The sequence below is a fragment of the Notechis scutatus genome, chromosome 2 (genome assembly GCF_049901735.1).
Source record: "Notechis scutatus isolate UNSWTSFEM ecotype Mainland chromosome 2, rNotScu1.2, whole genome shotgun sequence".
In the NCBI taxonomy this organism is placed as follows: domain Eukaryota; kingdom Metazoa; phylum Chordata; class Lepidosauria; order Squamata; family Elapidae; genus Notechis; species Notechis scutatus.
This window is the reverse complement of record NC_142010.1, coordinates 94,720,561-94,741,675: the sequence shown is the minus strand read 5'-3', so window position 1 is coordinate 94,741,675 and position 21,115 is coordinate 94,720,561. Positions and strand designations below refer to the sequence as shown.

The window sequence follows — 21,115 nt, the reverse complement described above, 5'->3', positions numbered from 1 at the left end:
CCCGCAGGAACGGCAGATTGCGTCGAGGAATTTGCAACCGGATCGCGGGTGGTTTCCCCCACAACCCGCACATGGGCGCTGAAGTTTTAGAGTTTGTTGATCTCGCTCGCACGAAGTCTGTTAACCTCTTCTTCATCACTCTCGGATTGGGACTCGAGGTCCTCATGGTGCGCTGTTGCTGAGTGTCTTTCTAGTTGAGGCGAGGCTTTGTGGGCGAATTGACGGAGCGGCGCGTTGGTGCGGCGCATTCGAGCTGCCGACTTCTTGGTTGCCTCTGCTGCAGTAGCGTCAGCAATGGCATCTGCAAAATCGATGTCCCCTTTTGCCATGATCTTGCTCTGTACTGTGTGGTCATCTAATCCCAGAACTATGCGGTCTCGCATAGCTTCTTCTAGGTCTGAAAAACCACAGAGGCCTCCCAGGTTTCTAAGGTCAGCGATGAAGTCTGCAATACTTTCACCCTTCCGCTGATCCCGTTGATAAAATTCGTGTCTCCGGACCAACGTTGGTACGGCGGGGGCATAGGATAGGCTCGAGGTTGTCCCAATCCATTGCTGTCACCTCAGCCGGTTTCGCGAGCGCCTTCACCATTCTAAAACGGCTGGTCCACAATGGGTCAAGAACACCGCCCGCTTCTTTCCGGCTGTTGCGTCTTTCAAATTGTTGGTTTCTAGAAACATTTGAAACCGATCCATATACGACTCCCAGTCTTCCTTTTCCGGGTCAAAAGGAGCGGGTGGTATAGTGCCACCTGACATCCTGCCGATGTAGATGCGCTCTCAGCCACCTGCTTCGGTTGGTGCTCTGTAGGGTTTAGTCAGCTCTTTTGTCTCCATATCCCACCTTTGTCGCCAGTGTTATGTTTGAGGCATGGGTATAATGAACGGAGACCAGACTGTCAACCTTGAACTTCAGCTCTTTATTCACAAGCATAACAGAGACAAAAAACCCCGGCTAGCAGTCCCCCTTTTATAGCGTAAGCTGCTATCCGGATAACCAATGGATATTGTTATAGCGTTTGAATCTTGGCGCGGCCCGCCAACAGCCAGTCAGATTGCTCGGAATGAACCAATCGTAACTTGCCATTATATGGGCCAATAGGACGTGCAGGATTACGATCCTGCTAGGCAAATGAATCTTTATTAATATATTTCTTTAGTTCACAACAGGGAAGATACAAATGAAGGCCTTTGGCCTCTTTCCCTCTCAATTTAGTCTGGCATGCATAGGAAATGCACTTTGCATTGCAAACTGCAAAACAATAATTTGTACAAGGTAAATAAGAATCGTCTAAAAGGAATAATGGAGATCCTTTTTTACTTACAGGTGGCTAAATACATGCTTGAGTTCAAAATGTTTCCCCAGATAGGAATAAATACTCATTCCAAATCTCATTCATATAGTTCTGTGAAGATAACTGCAAAGTTCCTTCAGTAAAGCAAGCTTCAAGTAACTTGTAGGATTTTGAATGTGCCACAAATATATTATACCAAAGTATTGAGCTTCCCTTTTTATCTAGAGCCTTTCATTTTTGCTTTTAGCTATTTTGGAATGTTATTGATATTCAGCATCTGTGCTGATGAAGCCAGTTGGAAGTTTGATAGTGTTTCAAGTAGCATCATAAAATGGCTGTTATGGAGATCTGATCTGTCATAAAACCGAGGAGAGGGAAGAGAATTAGGCTTAAACATCATCAACAAAGAGGAGAGCTGGTAAGGCTAAAGGAGAATTGACTTTCCAGTTAATCTAGTTATAGTGAAAGGTGAGGTATAGTCCTTCATTAGGCATGAGAGCTGGCTGGATGAACTTGGCCCAGTATTTTCTCTTAAACCCAATCCACCTCACAGAATTGCTGGTGTGCAGAAAGCAGAAGAGAGGATCATTAGAGATAGATAGATAGATAGATAGATAGATAGATAGATAGATAGATAGATAGATAGATAGATAGATAGATAGATAGATAGGATGATAGACAGATAGAGGGTGTATAGAGAGGGAGGGAGAGGGAAGGGGAGAGACAGAGGCAGAGACAGAGCAAAAATATATGATCTCTAAAAGAAGCTCAGGATCTGAGACCCTGAGCAATTAATTTAGGGATGAGTGAAAGGATGGCAATAATTTTAATAAGGCCTAAAAAGGCTTTTTCTACCTATTGTAAATGCAAATCTCTAGTTTCATTCGAATAGGTTTTGTGTGTGTGTGTGTGTGTGTGTGTGTGCGTGTGTGTGTGCGTGTGTGTGTGTGTGTGTGTGTTCGCTATGGGAAACATTTCCCTATGAGACAGAAAGAACTGTTTACCTAGGGAGAAAGGTTAGTAATGTTCCAGTGTATTTCTTATACAACTAGACAAGGGATAGAACTGAAGGCAGAAGATGCAGAGCTGAACTGAGAATAAGTGAAAGAAGTTGATGGTGGGCTGTAGGTGGCCTGATGCTAGGGCTGCCCATCCCAGCACTGAAACTGTATATAGACCAAGTTATAGGTTGAAATGGACTGATTTTCAAATCATCCCATTTTAAGCATGGGTGCTTAGTGATGTGCAGGTGCAGGCCTTCTTCAAAAACCTCATGAGTTGCTCACTCCTACTTATATGACTCAGAAACTGCTAATTTAAAGGGAGAAAGAACTATACTGCTAAATCATCACATTTAGGAAACTGAAATTTATTTACATTAACAGTGATTAAACGTATATGTTTCCCCCTATAAATATTTCCTATTTACTTAGCAATGTTAGAGATAGTGATTAATCATTTGCAACACCTGCTGTGCCTATTTTGAGATATCATGATTCAAGGATATCATCTCCAGAGGCTTCAACCATTTTATTTCTTTCTGCGCTTCAGGGTCTTTGCATTCTATGAACAGAATGCAAATTTTTATCTATCTAGGTCTATATCATACAGTATATAAAACTATTCTATTTCTTCCTCTGTCACCACCATTGTGTACTGTGGTGTAACATTTTTTTTTTAAAAAGAAATTACTACAAAGTAAACAAAGACTCTAACTGGTCAAAGTCAACAGAAATTCTAGGACTCTCGGCTTGATACGGATTGAGTTATTTGCCTGGTTTGAGCCTGGCACAGTTCACTATGGATAGATGAGAATTTTTATCATATACTAGAATGAAGCCATTAAAAAAACGTATTTGCCATCTGTCAGAGTAAGAATGGAAATTCTCTCTTATATCCCCAACAGTTCAAGTATGTTGTCTCCTCTTCCTGTCATGTTTCAGTAGCCTCTTTGCTGTATGTCCTAACCTTGAAACTGCCTATTTATACAATTAACTCATTTGTCCTAAGAACTGCTGCCTATTGCCTTGACTCTCACGAAGATTCCTCTAGACCAGCTTGACTCTGGTTACATCATAGACAAGACAAGTCAATGCCTTTTTTAAGCATCTCCATTGCTTTCTTCCAGGATGCCTTGAGACTTTGTATCTAGAATACAGATTTGTAAATTGATCTGTCAAATGTTTTTTAATATCTTGGACAAACTGAAATATATTTTCTAATTAATACTTCTAGTGAACTGGATAATTTAATGTGATATTTTGAGTTGTTTATAATTTCCATTGGTAATCTTGGGTTTCATGCAGTATATTTATTTTCTTACTTTTCTCTTTCACCATGTCAGCACTGATTGGGCCAGTAAGAATAAAGGGATCTATACAGTATATTAGCCATTGTCACAATGTGGTTTTAGACACTTTGCATTAATCTGTTTAGTTTATATTTATATCCAAGAAGCACCTTAAGCTGTAAACATAATATATTAACAATAATTCCCATTCAATAGTAAAACAATGTGAAAATTAAATAAGGCAAATTTCATCTGATTAGTGATGCTCTACCTGTGAATATTCCACAACCAATTGATTCAATTTGCAGAATTCCACAATATTTTAAATCTAGCAAGTATGAATGATAATTTTTCATGCATATGTGTAAATTGTAGAGGGAAACCTCTTCCCAGAATGTCAGTCCTATGTACATGCAATTTTAATAATTTTAATACTTTTAAACATGGGGGATATGTTGTAGTATTTTGAATTCGAATCAAAAGAAACAAAGATAGAATCTAAGAAAATGAACGACTAGTGAAACTTTGAGGAGATATTTCCATAACTATCATGTGTGAAAGTAACTGTAATAATCCTACTTTCTAAGTTACAACAGAGAAAAATCAGCAGAACCATACCAAGTGCTATTAGTAGAATTTATTGACAGTCCCAAACTGTATCATGTAGGGCATGAACTGTGTTAGACAATATACAATAGTCTATCGACTACTGTCTAATAGACAATAAAATAGAAGTCTGCAGAGACATTCTAAAGGTTCAAATAATCCCTGCTTTAACTGTACTTTATCAGAAGAAATGTAGAATCTTGAAAAATACTCAATGTTCACTTTTATGTACTAGAGATAAAATGAGTCATGCAGAATAATGGTAATTTATATAGTGAAGATATTTAACTTTTGTTAATTTTTTTCATGTCTCGGGTAGGACCTCGAATTACGATTATTTTGCAGGAGGAACAATATTTCAGAAGTTGAATTTTGCTACTTTTCAAAATCGATTTTGATCACTCTGCTTTGTATCCCTATGCATGTTTCTATTCCAATGAATGTTGTTTTGAAACAACATTTGCTCCTAGCTATGCTGTATGTGTAATCACATTCCATTCACCTTTCTAAAATGCATATAATTTAAATTTGTTTAAAAGTATTAAATTTAACATTATTAACAAGGAAGATTTTTAACTTAATTTATATAATTAAATGTATAAAAATACTTTCATGCAGATTAATATATACAAATCTACAACTGGGTGATAACAATATTTCCTACACAGCTCCCAACATTTTATGTTTATAACTGCATCTTAAAGGGTTTTTTTTTCCCTAGAAAGAACACTTTTCTTATATCCCTAAGTTCTTCAGAGACCTTCCTATTAACTCCACTTCAGGGTAGTTCATGAAATATGCAGATAAGGAAATTGAAAACAAACTTGATTAATTTTGCAAATCCTACTTACTGCATTCAAGACATATATTGTATTTGTTTGGTCTCTTAGGATACTTTCATTTATCTTTACTCTAAACAGAAAGTTGGAATATAAATATAAACTGAAATAATCACCATTACCATCAAATTTATTAGCAGTATTTCCACTTGAATGAATAAGGATCCACATACATTTGAGTAGCAGTTAGAATACTGCTTCAAATCACTAATTTAAATACAGCACATGGCTGTTGTTTTTCCCATACATTAAAAATATTATGATATCTGCTTAAAGAAACATTTATTGGTGAAGCATAAAAACCAATGCGTTAGTGAAGAAGGTATCGGAAGGGAAGGGGTAAAGAAAAGTGTGTGTGTATCTGTGGTCAGCTTTTAGTCATCAAGCACAATTATAAGAAGGGCTACTAAGCATTTAGTAATGAAGTTCAATAGGAGAAAGGAACAAAGAGCACACCAGAGAACTATACCTGGTCTAAGGAATCTTATGAATATTTGCTGATTGCAAGGGATGTGACTTGAGAATTGCTGATTACCTTTTATGGGTGATTAAGTGACTTCTTTCTGCTGAGCAGGCAGAGGCTGCCAGAGAGACAATAGAAGGAATATAAAGCAACTAGTTTCCTTGAAACAAATTCTCTGAGTGATGAAAGATAGAGAGCTTACAGGACTTTGGCAGATTAGTTTAAGGGAATCCCTAACATTTCTCTTCCTGGGTAGTGGGTACTGACAGAACCAAGAAGGAAAAAGACATCTACTATTGGTGCCTAAGAAACAGAAAATGAATGGTATGATCAAAATCTTTACCTGAATGTTTGCGGAATGTTTACTGTACCTTCCAGAAAACAATTTCATATATACGTACCTGCAAGTACCTGCTTGTCAACAGTGCCTGGAAAAAAAAAAAAGACAATTGGAGCATTAAGTGCCATTGCCTTCAGCTCATAAAGGAGTTGAACATATATTAGCTCAAACAAGCCATTATAAATCAGCTGACAGAGGAAGCAGTTTTCTGTAAGTGAGAGAATATAATGTGCAAACCTAATGGTAAGAATGACAATCAGAAAAACATAGTCAGCATTGCTGAAATCTGAGGTGGTAATAGACCATATATATATAGTCAGTTTTCAGAGAAAAGGAAACACGGCTGATCAAGAAACAGGAGGATGAATTCTGTAAACATTCTGCCATACATTCTCCTCCCTCCTCCCTTTCCCAAATTGAGTAGAAATATCAGCATAAATTGCACTGCTTTGACAGTGTTCCCCTAATATTCATCCAGAGTGAGCCTGTATGGTGGTGTTGTGTAAGGTAATAATTATCCCAGATTTTTTTTTTCAGTCAATATCAACTATTGGAAAAGTTGCCACCACCACCCTAATATATATGTTGTGGCAGTCCTTGTTCTTTCTGGATGTTCTGTCTAATCAATTTTTCACCATTTTTCATATATTTTGATAATTTGTGCAGTCCAGATGCAGTCACAAGATAAGCATTGCTGAGTATCCAGCAAGAAAATAGCTCTGTGTGGTTGTCTACAAGATAGTGTGCTTGGAAGAAAAGTAGTAAATAAATAGAAAGAACCATTATTCATTTTTCATTTTGAATTTTCATTTCATACTTCTGGAGTAGTTACACAGGAATATTGTTTGACATTGCATTAATCCCATTTATTCCATTTGTAGCCAGTGTACTCTACTGTTTTTTTCCCCTTCCTTTTCTTTTGTGCTCTGATATTACTGAAGACCCATTAACCTAGAAAATTAAAAAAGACGCAGTTTAATAAAAAGATATTCAAAGATTAAGAGTGTTTAACCAAAGCATTCTCTTGCCATATAAAGACTTTGGCAGTACAGTATGTTTAAATGGCTTTTCATTGCATGCAAGTATAAGTCTCAAGAGCACAGGCAATTTGGAACTTAAAACTGGAACTTGTTGCAGTGATAATTGCACTTAAAGAAAATGGGTGAAGAGGATATGTTTTGGTCCTTGGATTATTCACACTTCCCTGACGTATAATTATAAAACTGTTGCATATCAAAGTAGATTTTTGCTAAACATTATGAAAGACTTGGGCAAATTGATTTACTTCCTAAGATGTTAGCAGTAATTTAATGTGTATTTTTAATTGGATGAAAGTACATGTAAATCATACTCACGATCATGATCATGTCAGTATAAGACTTATTCCAAATTAAACATTTGCATTTATATAGATTTTTAGAAACATTCCCATCAGTATGCATTGGAAAAGTAAACAGTATGTACATTTTATAGTTTTTAAGGCAATTGGACCATTTAAACTGAAGAAAACCAATGGTAAAATGCATAACTGATTCTAGTTAACACACAAAAAGTGACTAATGCTAAGAACATGAACTGGGAACAGTGTCAGGACAATGGTTAGCACAGAATCTATAATCTGAAAACTTAAATAATGGTCTTATGAATGCCAGTTAGTGTTTGAGTAATTATGAATGCTAACTAGCATCCATGAGCAATGACCAACCCCTCTATTTGCCTCTGGAGACCTCATGTACCTTACACCTTTTCCAAAGTCAAGAAATGAATTGAAAGGTTTGGTAGATAGCTCACTATGAGCTCTAGATGGTCAAAGGGCTAAGTGCAATTAATACCTTCATTGTCATTGCCTTCCAACTATGATAAAAGACAGAAATTTAATTTGGATATTGTTTCAAATATTTGTAAGTTGTTTTTGCATCTACATGTAATGACATTAAGTTCTTTTGATAGTTCATGTGCTGGTAAAGATGGTTTAGTTGCCTTAAAATCAGATAGAGGATGGAGGTAGGCAGGCAGGCAGGCAGGCAGACACACAGATCTGTCTGTGTCTCCTATCATGTCTTCTGGACAGCTTTCATAAATCTGGAATATACAATATAAACATGAATAGCACTTAGATTTATATACCCCTCCATAGTGCTTTACAGCTCTCTCTGAATGGTTTATAATGTCTGCATATTGCCTCCAACAATCTGGGTTCTCATTTTACTGACCTTGAAAGCTTGAAAGGCTGAGTCAGGGCTGAGTCAGGGCTGAACTCCTTGCAGTGGGCAGAATTAGTTTGCAATACTGCATTCTAACCACTGTGCCACCACAGCTTCTCCTGTATTATAAAATAATACAAATAAATGAACTGAAATATATTTAATATATGGCGTATAAATTATTAAGCCAATATTATAAGACATACATTATTCATGAGGCCAATAGAAATAAGATCACATTACATTTATTTTGTTCCCAGAGGAAAGACATAAAAATATGCAAGATATTTGTATAGCGCAGTAACGGATTGGCTTGCTGCTGTCTTGAGAATTGGGATGACAGTGGTGAGAATGCAAGCTAAGAAAGTAAAGGAGAACACATGGGAATGTGTCTGAATTGTAGAAAGGACAAAATGTACTTGGGCCCTGATTGCTATCCCTATAATTAATGCTTCATATAATGTCTTGGTATGGTTCTCCACAATAAATAATGATCTTCCTGTTAATTTTTTGAGATATCTGGATATCTTCATCTGATCATTAGTTAAGGGATTATGGAAGCTTAGAAAAGAAGATGCACATAGTACTCACACATCTGGTAGGCACAGCTTCTTGTAATCCAAGGTTATTTAGATGTCGTGGAATTGGATGCCTGGTGACCATATACAATACAGTAATTTGTAATGTGTCCAAAGACAGTCAAGTAATTTCTTTGATCCCATGATCCATCTGATCTGTTTTCTTTCACTGCTGGTTCTTTAATTCTACCAAGCCTTCTGTTTGTCTTCACTTGTATCACATGCCCAAAGTAAGTTTCTTTATTTGATCCAAGATTGATTGGTTGTTCTTCAGCTTAGAAGTAATGCACAGATCTAGAATTCATTTTCTTCTTCTCAAATTTGTATTAATGTCAAGGTTTCATAATTGCTTATGACTCTTCTCACAGCATGTTCAAGTCATGTAGTTAAACATACTGGCAGAAAGTAAAAGATATATAAAAGATATATACAAGAATGTGTTATTATTGGTGGTGTCCTTTTTTGGCCTTCACAAAGCAAAAATCTAGGAATTCAATGAAATATAATTTTTATTTAATGTTTCTATATTACTGTTTCATAATAGTTTTATATATAGTACATCAGCCAAAGGTATTGCCTAGGGGACATTATTAGCCAAAAGATTTCCACTAAAAATATGATAAAAGATAATAAACTCAATATGATGAACAATACATTTAGTTTCTTAATATTTGGTAGAAGAAATTTTAACTGTCTTTAAGTGTATTTCATTTCATCTATTCATTTCTTTTTATATTTTGATTGCTTACACACTTGCTTGGTATTTGACACAGGATGAATAAAAGCCATTGAAATTATTCCGTTACTTTCCCTTGTGGATTTATTTTCATATTCTTTTCACAATAGAATGGTGAAAAGAGGGCAAGGAGCTTTTAATGTGCTTAGCTGACTCTCCGCTCTTATTATGTTTGATCAGTAAAGAGCAGCACTGGAAATAAAAATGGGAGAGAAGCTGTATGCAAGATTTTAAATGCCCCAGGGAACAAGTTTATAGCTTTTTAAGAAGAATATTGTCATTCTTACATTAAAATTCTACTAGAAGCAGTTTGCTTTCATTATTATTTTTAAAGCATAGGTTGGTAAATTTAGTCTTAATAACTACTATGCACTTTGCATTGACATATAGGTTTGCCACCCAGTTTCAACTTAAATAAGAGTGCTAAAAATAAATCTATTTGATTCTGACTGTCCTATGGTTTTATTGGCTCTTGTCTTCCAGGACCATGGGCCACTAGAAATAATAGCATTGACAGTGGGGAGGCAGACGTCGGACGGAGGGTCACTCAAGAAGTGCCACAAGGAGTATTCTGGCGAGCACAAATTCACATTGCACAGCCACAGTTCCTGAAATTCAATATCTCTTTAGGGAAGGATGCACTTTTTGCTGTCTATATCAGAAGAGGACTTCCACCATCCCATGTACAGGTATTGTACTGAGATGCTTAAAAGAAGATGATGATGAAAAAAAATGGGAATTGTTTTGTAACTACTGTAACTTTTTATCTGAGTATTTGTGTTATTGTCCTGTGTTTAGCAAAGATTCTATGAATTTCCAGCCTCTGTTACATTGAGGGCCATTACTAGGACTGAGAACATCCTCAGTCCTAGAAATCCATCCTTATCACAATCACTTTTTTCTCTGTTAGCTTTTCCCCATTTAGTGTCCTTCTGATCTTTTGGAACATTGGGTATGACAACAAGGCCTAGAATTCCCATGCTTGTCTGGTAATTGCTATCCCACAACAATTGGCATGTGATGAGTTAGAGAAGAAATCTAACTAGAAAGTGAAAAGGAAGGGGAAAAACACCAGTGAAGAATGCAGCCTCTAATAATATTTATTTCAGGTTTAAAGGGGCTTTTGTGAAATATGTGAGGTATTACCGGCTCTGCTTTGCCATATGTACATTTGTAATCATATTCTTAGACTTTAAATTTGGAAGGATGTTCTAAATTTGGAGAGAAAATTACCAGATTATCATCCAATTCTATCCTATTACCCTAGTTAAAATGCAAAGAATACATAACATCAATTCTACCTGGGTTTTGATTTTATTCCTGCATTTGGTATTCAAATCCACAAATCATTGCTTAAGTTTACTCCTAATCATAGTCTTGCACTTCAGGAGTCCACAGCTCTGGCTTTTCCCAAACAAACCAATCTTTCTTTTATTCTGGCTTTGGCTAATAATATTCACCTATTTCAATATTCCCAGAAAATACACACTAGCTTTCTGAGCAGCTATAAACCTTGACAACAGGATAACGCTATGTGGCAGCATCTATTGATTACTTAATGTGCTGCTAGAAACAGCCTGTTCTATCCCAGTATAAAAACAGCATTAAATGCTTTTCTATATGTCTTGCGAGATTTACATTCATAATCTAAAATTGACATTAGGTAGCATCCTAAAGTTAAAAATGAAAATGCCATGTTCCCACAGTTTAAAATTTTGATTTGGCAAAGGAGGGTAAAGCTTGACATTTCCTCGCTGAATAATGTGGATAAGCCAAAGCAAGTTAAAATCTTTTGAGGGAACAAGTCAATAATCAGAAAATTAGGTACATGATTAACCTGAGAATGTGAAGATGCAGTTCCTCTCTGAAAACCACAATGAGTTTGAAGGTTCTCCATAACTCTTTAGCAAATATTTCAAGTGCCTCGTCAGTCAAATTGATGGAACTGGGGGCCTGTTTAGGAACAATTCTGTGAATAGGGAATGATGTATCAAAGGAATAGCAACGCTTCAGAAATGCTACCTTGAGTGACATATTAAAAGCTAAAACAAAAAATGCTTGATAGCTCTGTGAGTTACAGTATTCTCTGGTGATAAAATACCTAACATGCTTCAGTAAATTACTCTTAAGCTTGTTCTACTTTTTATACGTTGAACTGAAAATTAGTTGAATGTTTAGATGCCTGAGAACCCTATCTCTATTATACATTCATGTGCAAGCAAATACAAGTGTGTTCATCAACAAAATAGTCCAAATGAAAAGAGTAGAAATCTGATAAAAATTAATTAAAAAATGTGTTAGTAGTAGCCTAGTCAACGTAATGTCCTTTATCTGGCTTTCCTATATAATGTTACACTCAAGGAGATAGAACTTCTTTGCCAAAGATGTACTCTACTTTTTCTATTATCCTAATTACAAGTAAAGGCTAAAGGGAAAAAGGATGAACCGGAAGTGTTTGTTTGCTTTATAAACTTATTGAGATTTTAGTATATAAATTTAGCTTTAAATTACACTCAGTTTCATTGGCTTGTTTTCGGTTTGTCATGTTAAGTGTCAAATGACTGGTGGATGGGCACTTCAGTATATAATCTTCAGATCAGATATTTATGAATAAAATCATGTACTTATTTAAAAATTATTTGGCAGAAATTTATATTGTTTACAGGAATAAGCTCCCTTAAAAGTGTACTATGTTCCCATTGTAAACTTAGATGCCATAGTAAAAAGAACTTACATATTGTTATTTTGATTTAACAAGTCCACTCCAATCTACCTTGTAATTTCCAAAAATACTAGACTATACATTGTAGAATTCCTACTTCTCATAGAAGTAATACAACACATCTGGAAATGGTGAACTAAACTTGTCCTCCATTAACAGCAGAGCAAATTTATAAAGTTAAAACAGTATGTTTGTCATTAGAGAGAAGAAAGAAAGATAATTTTTGCATAATAGAAGAATGAAGCCTATTGTCAAAAGACAAAGTAGGATAGGCTCAGAGGTGATAAATGCTTTTACTAAACAAAAACAAGAATTATAACTTTTCTTTAGAGATGTGCTTCAAAGAAAGCAACAACAAAAACAACAACAAAAACAAAATAAATTATATAAAATATATTTTATCTGTCCTCTCATTTTAAAAGTTTGTCTTGGACTCGCAATATCTCAAAGAAAAATACTGTATATTTCACTGCATCTTCAAAAGTTTGAGATGGCTGTTAGCAACCTGAATTATCTTAAAATGCTACATTGCATTTATAAATTACCGTATATACTCAAGTATAAGCTGAGTTTTTCAGCCCATTTTTTGTGCTGAAAAAAAAACCCCTCGGCTTATACTCGAGTCAGATTCCCCTCTGAAAAAAAAATGGTGTGGAGCTCCGGAGCTGGGCAGCCGCTTCCCTGCTTCCGTGTTTCCTTTGCAACTTTTAAGCATGGGGGTAATCGGAAGCAGAAAAGTTCTTGCATGAGGATATATTGTTTTTTCTTTTTTTAACTGTTTTTAGTGGGGGGGAGATCCACCGCCATGTGAGAATGCTCAGACACGAAATCTATCCGCCCGAAAATAAGTGTGTGTGTGTGTGGGGGGGGATTTTTAACAGAGGGAAGATGTAGGGAGAAGGCAAAAGCGACGGAAGATCCTTCAGGGGAAACTGAGGGGGAGACTCACCCTTGGTCCAGATAAGCCCCCTTCCCCGTCCCTAAGGAAGCAGAGGCAGCCAGCAAGGGTAGGCAAGCCCCACTTCACGGACTCCGTCCGTCCTCGCTCCCACCCACCCACCCACCCAAAGCCATGAAGTCCCCCAATCGCGCAGCCCAGAATTGCCCTCCCCTCAGGGGGCAGCAAGGACGCCCGGTGTTTCCCGAGACAAGAAACTCCGCCGTGCAATGAAAGCGCCCTGGCTCTAGGCTCGCAGGGCTCAGAAAACAACGCGAGCCGAGGTCGCCGGCTCCGCTCAGCTTCGTTTCCTCAGCCCCAGCTGCTTTTAGTCCGCTCGGGAGGAGGGGGAGGAGGTGGTGGCGGCGGCTCACGTTGTTTTCTGAGCTCTAGGCTCTAGGCTCGGGGCTCAGAAAACAACGCAGCCAGGTCGCTTGGCTCCGCTCAGCTTCGTTTCCTCAGCCCCAGCTGCTTTCAGTCCGCTCGGGAGAAGGAGGAGGAAGGCGGAGCGGAGCAGCGACCTCGCTCGCGTTGTTTTCTGAGCCTGCGAGCCCAGCAGAGCTCAGAAAACAATGTGAGCGCCGCCACCACCTCCTCCCTCCTCCCGAGCGACTGAAAGCAGCTGGGGCTGAGGAAACGAAGCTGAGCGGAGCCGGCGACCTCGGCTCGCGTTGTTTTCTGAGCCCGCGAGCCTAGAGCCAGGGCGCTTTCATTGCACGGCGGAGCTTTGTTTCGGGAAACACCAGGCGCCTTGCTGCCCCTGAGGGAGGGCGATTCTGGGCTGCGCAATTGGGGACTTCGTGGCTTTGGGTGGGTGGGTGGGTGGTGGGAGCCAGGACGTTCACTTTAAGCGCTGCCGACCAAGTGATTCACAAATACCAGTGGGACCTCCGTCCACCACCACCTCTCCCTCTTTTGCCTCCTTCCTTCTGATCAATCAGGTTTTCCCAGTATTTGCTCACAGCTGCGTGCTAGGCGTTGAACGTGGGGATTTCTGATTCCCCTTACATGCGCGTGGATATGCCGTGGGGCGTTTTCTTCCAAACGCCCCACGGGCAGAGAACACTGACTTTCATGATAGTGAGATCATTTCCCAAATTAATTGATTCACTAACCCAAAAGAAGATGTTGATGACAGTGGGAGGCAGGGGTCACTCTCCCTTGCACGAAAAAAGCAAGAGCCGTTCTTATGATTTCTCTCTCTCCCGTAATACAGTCAAGCCCTTTCCAGCATGCGCGATCCGCCCCCCGCTTTGCACCTTGCAAATGCAAAACCCCCAGGATTTTGCATTTGCAAGGTACAAAGCTGTGGCGGCAGATTGCGCGTGCTGGAAAGGGCTTGACTGTATTACGGGGAGAGAGAGAGAGAGAGATCATAAGAACGGCTCTTGCTTTTTTCTTGCAAGGGAGAGAGTGACTCCTGCCTCCCACTGTCATCATCATCTTCTTTTGGGTTAGTGAATCAATTAAACCTTTCATGATAGTGATATTGTTTCCCAAATTTCCCTTAAATCAGGGAAGAAATCACAAAAAAACCTTTGGACTGAGAATAAGCCTGTTCCTACGATGCCATTTTTGTTCACTGCAGTGTGAAAAGTGTGAAAAAACACACTTCTTTTTCTTCATCTTCTTGTTCCCTATTTACTGGTCTCTTTCAAAGAGGAAATTGTGAACATCAAACTTATTCTCAACTGTCCTAGTGAAAGTTTTTATTGGTATCTATTTTTATTTTTGAAATTTACCAGTAACTGCTGCATTTCCCACCCTAGGCTTATACTCGAGTCAATAAGTTTTCCCAGTTTTTTGTGGTAAAATTAGGTGCCTCGGCTTATATTCGGGTCGACTTATACTCGTGTATATACGGTAATATTTGACACCAATTCCACAAATGCACGAGAAATTAAACAGTAGTAGTACAGCCTATTAAGTGTGAAGAAGACATAAACATAGAAAATGCAAACCCCAATAATTTATAGATAAATTACTCATCCCTTAATAGAAACATGGAGCATACAGTTTCAGTTTGAGAGTCTTAGAATTCTAGGTTTGATTGTACAGTAGAAGCTTCTGATCATGACCAAATTCACTTTTTTTTTTCGCGGGCAATTTCCCCTTCCGCACCATTTTTTTGTAAGCTCCAAATTTCCAAAATTATGTCACGACCAAATCAGGTTGCAACCAAAGTTATGGAACAAGTTATGGCCACGACCAAATGTTCTATTGCAGTGACCCCAACCTTTCTTATGCCGCGGCCCGGTATCCCCAACCTTTTTTATGGTGCGGCCCGGTACCGGCATTAGCTGGGCGCCGCCATCTTTTTGATGAAAAAGTGCTTCCGGTGACCTCACCGGAAGCCCTTTTCATCAAAAAGATGGCGGCGCCAGCGCTCGGTGAGCTTTTCCGGGTAGAAATGGCTTTCTACCCGGAAAAGCTCACCGGAAGCGCTAACGCCGCCATCTTTTTGATGAAAAAGGGCTTCGGTGAGTTTCTACCAGAAAAGCTCACCGGAAGCACTTTTTCATCAAAAAGATGGCGGCGCCAGCGCTTCGGTGAGCTTTTCGGGTAGAAAGCCATTTCTACCAGCGGCCGGTAGGACTTGTTCCACGGACCGGTACCGGTCCGCGGACCAGTGGTTGGGGACCCCTGTTCTATTGTACTTGCTTCTATCTTGCAGCTGCTCATGAGGGGTTCTAGACATATGACAGTGATTTAAACAGTCATAGGAGTAGTTACTGATTAGTCTCTCCATCTTCTTTCCCCTCTTATCCTATTCCTCCCAACACAAATGAAGCAAAATACATTTTAGAAACAAATCAAAGGTGTAAAATAAAGGGAAATTGAGTTTTTAATATCTCAGGGTTGTTAACATATTTTTATAATAAAATAAAAGCAACTGGGAAATTTAACCAGATATATTTATGTCTTCTGGAAAGGATGATAACTTTCTTTATCTAACACCCCCAACCCCTGGCTCCCTTCATGAGCATTGCTACAAACTAGATGAAAGGATGTCTAACGACACAAAAACTCTTAAGGCTTAACAACTCAGTAACCACAATTAAAGATGTTTATGTGGTGTTGAATTATATACTGAAAACTTCCATCAGTTTATAAAGAATTTTGAATTTGGAGTAAACTTGGAATTTTGTTTGGTTAGAAAGAAAATACCACTTAAAATCTTGAGATTACAGATGATAGATAGATAGATAGATAGATGATAGATAGATAGATAGATAGATAGATAGATAGATAGATAGATAGATAGATAGATAGATAGACAGACAGATATTTTTTTTAAAAAGTCCTTCCAAAATAATGGAAGAGATTTCATCAATTTAAATCAATTTCTAGCTCTAATTTCATCATCTTGTAGCTTCATATAATTTCATTTTTTACAAGAAAACTTACCGTTTTGTTTCCAGCATGTAATATTTTTACTATAGATACACTTTTACTGAAGAGTTCTGAGAAATTGGATAAAAAGGAAAATAAAGTCACCCTCCCCAAGCCAAATTTGAAAGAAACTTTCTTTTTGAATTTAGATGTAAGAAATGATTAGCAATATATTCAAAGATCTAGTCTCCATGTCAACAGAGCATACAGCTTGTTTCTGATTTCAGAGATGAAATTACAGTCTTTCACTGTGTGGTCCACATCTCTCACTTTTATCCATTTATGTCTGGCTTTAGGGAGAAAGTGACATTTTCACCAAGATCATTTTGTTAAAACAGTTCATTATAAAATGCATTTTATCAGAAGTTCAATAGAATAGAACAGAGAAATGTAAAGTAATGAGCCAGCCAGACAGTTGGTGAAGCAAAATCAGACCTTGAATTCTGTCTGTTGCTGGTTTACTTTAACAATAAAGACAAAGCATCTTTTTATTGAATTCATTAGCTAAAGTTTATACATCACCTCAAGGGATAAAAATTCAGTTCATCCCTACTTTTTGATGTTGTTATTCTCCTTCCCTATAATAAATAAAGCAACTGAAAGTTCAAAATATTTCCATTTAGCATTGGATACACGACAAGAATTTTTTTTTTTTAATGTTCAATAAACTGGTGCATTCAATAGTATAATATCTGAGGAAGAAATACAAAAAGCACATAAAGTAGAAAGAGACTTTGGAGCTTACTTAGAGGGCATCTAATTTTCATGTAAGGTTCATATGTAGAGCCATGGGCTTTAAAAAAAATAAAGGTCATGCATTGTAATTATAACTGAGGATTAACTATTCTGGGTTAGCCTATCCAATGATTTGTTTCCTATGTTTGAGACTAGCAATAAAGCAAAGCAGTTTTTATGCTAAACTGCTTACCGACTATATAAAGGGACAGCATTTCCTGTCAGTCATGTCCAACTCTAGGGCACAATGTTCATCTCCTTTTTTTGGGCCAAGGGAGCCAATGTTGTCTAAAGACAATTTCCATGGTTATATAGCCAGCATGGCTATATGCCAAGGGAAGAAAGCTGTTACCTTCTCACCAAAGTGATAACTATTAATCTACTTGTATTTGCATGTTTCCAAACTACCAGATGGACAGGAGCTAGGGCAAGGAATGGGAGTTCAGCCTGTTGCGCGGACCTCAGGTCTCAAACCTGGGCTGGCACAAGCTCAGCATCTTTAACCTACCCAAATATATAACAGCATGTAAATCTTGTTTTCCTTTTGTACCTTTTGTCTAAGGCAAAGGTATGAAGAATTTCTCTACTAACCAAATCAAGAAGAAGCATGTTCTTTCTGAAAATACTAACACTCATTTACAAATAATATATACAAATAATATACAAATAATCATTTGTAGTGTTCTTTTTCATCCTTCTATATTTTTTCATACCAGAAAAATTGGCTACAGAAAGATAAAACTACTCTTTGAATGGATGAGACCCTGTATTGTTCAAAAAATGGTAGTAGGCTGATATCCATTCAGAGGCAAAGAAAGTATCCAATCAATATAAACTCTACTTTTATCAGTTACTAAGCATTATAAAACAAAGTATGACAATTAAAATAAAAGTAGGGCCTGGTACATTTATTACCACAAATAAGTAGAGAAAAAATTAAGTTTGTACATTCACATTTATTTTGGTATATATGCTTCCTAATGTATACCTGTTTCTCATTTTTTTCTATGTGAATTTTTCACTTATGTATTTACATTAGCTTTCTTTCTTTCTTTCTTTCTTTCTTTCTTTCTTTCTTTCTTTCTTTCTTTCTTTCTTTCTTTCTTTCTTTCTTTCTTTCTTTCTTTCTTTCTTTCTTTCTTTCTTTCTTTCTTTCTTTCTTTCTTTCTTTCTTTCTTTCTTTCTTTCTTTCTTTCTTTTACCTGAGAATTGCATTGCAAAATTTGGAAAAATACACATTCTCAGGGATTCTGATTCACAGAACAGTGTCAGATCTAGATGACATAAAATTCCTCCCAGATAAAATTCCTCAACAATTTTCAACTGATATACAGGAGGTAAAGGAGAGGACTTCTTATTGACCAATATAAAAAAAAAAGTATGTTGAATCCTGAACCCCTGATACATAATGTAAAACCTCTGAATTTTGAGATTCACTTGTAAAATGGGGTGAGGTCATATCTGTAGGGCGACATACACTTATATATCCAATCTAAAACTCTTTCTCACTGTATTTCCTATATTGTGGAGCAAAACAAGCATACTCCACATCTCCATTTCATTTAGCATCTGGAATTTAATGGTTAGGCAGACATTGTAAAATATCTTTTTCTTTAAGCTTAAGCTTTGACATTCATTGCGATACTTCACCACAGTTAAATAAAAATGTCTATCTTCCATATAAGCCAACCTTTTCACTATCCATGTCAGCTATCCATCCAGTTGCCTGCTGCCTGTTGGGAATAATAGGAAGGACATAAAAGCTGTGGATTAGACATTTCAGTGTGAAAAGGATAAAAATGCATAGGGCATTCTGTCAGCAGTTCTCTTGTTCCTGGGGTTCTACGCATATATGAATTAAGCAGTCTTTTTCAATAAGTCAGCTCTAATGAGTTGTCTTTTTAGCAGCAGTTTAGTTGAAAGTGCAGTGCAGTGAAACCTTCCTGCATCTTCTTGGACACAGTTGCTGCCATGGGGTAAGACCAGGTCCCTGTAGTTTCAGCCAGTTCAAATCATTTTAGCACCTCTGCATGTTCCTCCTTCGATCTGGTCAACTGCTGAGCCTGCTTGCTATCTGAGAGACAGAATCAGTATCATATGCAGAAGACCAGAAGAGTCTATCAACACTATCCAAGCAGAGCAGCATGCTACCAGTGAAAAATGTCAAGTTTTATTCCTACATTGTTCCATGTTGACCCTCAATACACAAACCACCTAAAGAGCAATAAACTCTGAGAGGCAGGGGAGCAGGAGCTTTGTAACTATGTTACCCTATCAAGAAATATTGCAAAAGTATATGTCTATGTCTTTAACCCGTTACTTTCCTCCTGACAGATATGTTTAAATAACATCTGTGGTTATATTAAAGCATTGCTACAATGAAAAAGTTGGTGTGCTTTTTATGAATAGAATATATTTATGAATGTATTGATTGTATGTCAATGAATAAACTCTATTACTCTATTGCAAAATTAATTCACAGAGAAGTAATAGACAGATGATATAGGGATGTCCCATTTTCAGTGTGGTAAAGAAAGGACACATGATGCTATATTGAGCTATATCTACTGCCGATAAAAATACCTTGCTACCTAGACTGAAATGCATTTTTCTGCTAGCAGGTTTTTTCACTGAATATACTGAATGTAAATTATCTGCATTTAAAATTGTTTTTTCAATTAATGGGATAGATAACTTGGAAAAATAATTACTGGCCAGATGGCAGAAAAACCTGTCTTTTTTAAGTGTGAATGTACATATGCAAATCTTTCATTTGGACTGAATTGGCTGGAATGCTGGGAATTGTTTTTCTCCCATAAGAATCCTGCTTCATTTTCATTCTTGACACAATTGGCTATTCAAGCACATTACACTAATTGTATAAATCAGTATGGAAACCTTAGATTTAGATCTAAAACTAAGCACAATATATTTAATAATCAGGTATAGTTAAGAAACTATATAAAACTAAACGTTGTAAAAATAAGAGATCTTTGCTCTTCAGAAAATAGGCTGTGCTTTGTTAATGCAATAATTTCTGTTGCTCTTTTACTAAGTTTATTTTTATATGTATTGAACAGCATTAATTAGTGACTGGGCATATAATCTGAATTTCTATAACCGGTTGTTGCATCATATTTGTTTGGGGCAGATATGCCTACCTGCTTGCCTTCATTGATGGAGGTGTGCTGGTCAGACAGTATATAGTTAATTGGGAATTGGGAGCTGTCCCCTTAAGGGAATGCCTCATAGTAAATGTAGTCAATGCCTCATGGGAAATGTAGTTCATGTCGTGTGGTCACATCTGTAATCCTGATTGGTCACTGAATTGACCCTTGGTTGGGTTTGGGGGAGTTTCCTTTATTCTTGCTTGGACCCCAGCATTGTGCTGGTGTCTTTCCCTTTGCTCCATCCTTATGGGAAGAAGATAACTATATTTTCACTGATCTGTCTTTAAGTTCCTGGCTGAATATAAAGACAGATAAACTCTACAAAGGCTTCCATACAAAGTTTCTTTATTGGATTGTAATAGGCATCCTTAAGGTATAACTCACAGTTATGTTGAGATTCATCTAATGTCCAATCTTTGCATAGTTGTCTTCATAGTGTGAAAATATAGTTATCTTCATCCCATAGTGATGGAGCAAAGGGAAAGACACCAGCACAATGCTGGGGTCCAAGCAAGAATAAAGGAAACTCCCCCAAACCCAACCAAGTGTCAAGTCAGTGACCAATCAGGATTACAGATGTGACCACACGACATGAACTACATTTCCCATGAGGCATTGACTACATTTACCATGAGGCATTCCCTTAAGGGGACAGCTCCCAATTCCCAATTAACTATATACTGTCTGACCAGCACAGGAGGGATATAGTTCCTTTGCTCAATTTTGATTGACGGAACTGGATATGCCTAGTCCTAACAAAGAAAAGACCTTGGGGTGACATGATAGCAGCCTTTCAATATTTGAGGGG

General features: G+C 37.5%; 1 protein-coding gene across 4 annotated transcripts in view; it reads left to right on the top strand.

Moving 5' to 3' along the window:
* The window catches only part of TENM2 (teneurin transmembrane protein 2), a 1,019,238-nt gene that overhangs the window by 811,014 nt on the left and 187,109 nt on the right, over positions 1 to 21,115 (top strand). For all 4 annotated transcript variants that reach the window (XM_087955493.1, XM_087955491.1, XM_087955490.1 and 1 more), the window contains one exon: positions 9,834 to 10,039. In XM_087955493.1, coding sequence (XP_087811619.1) covers positions 9,834 to 10,039 — 206 coding nt within the window. The remainder of the gene's footprint in view (positions 1 to 9,833; positions 10,040 to 21,115) is intronic.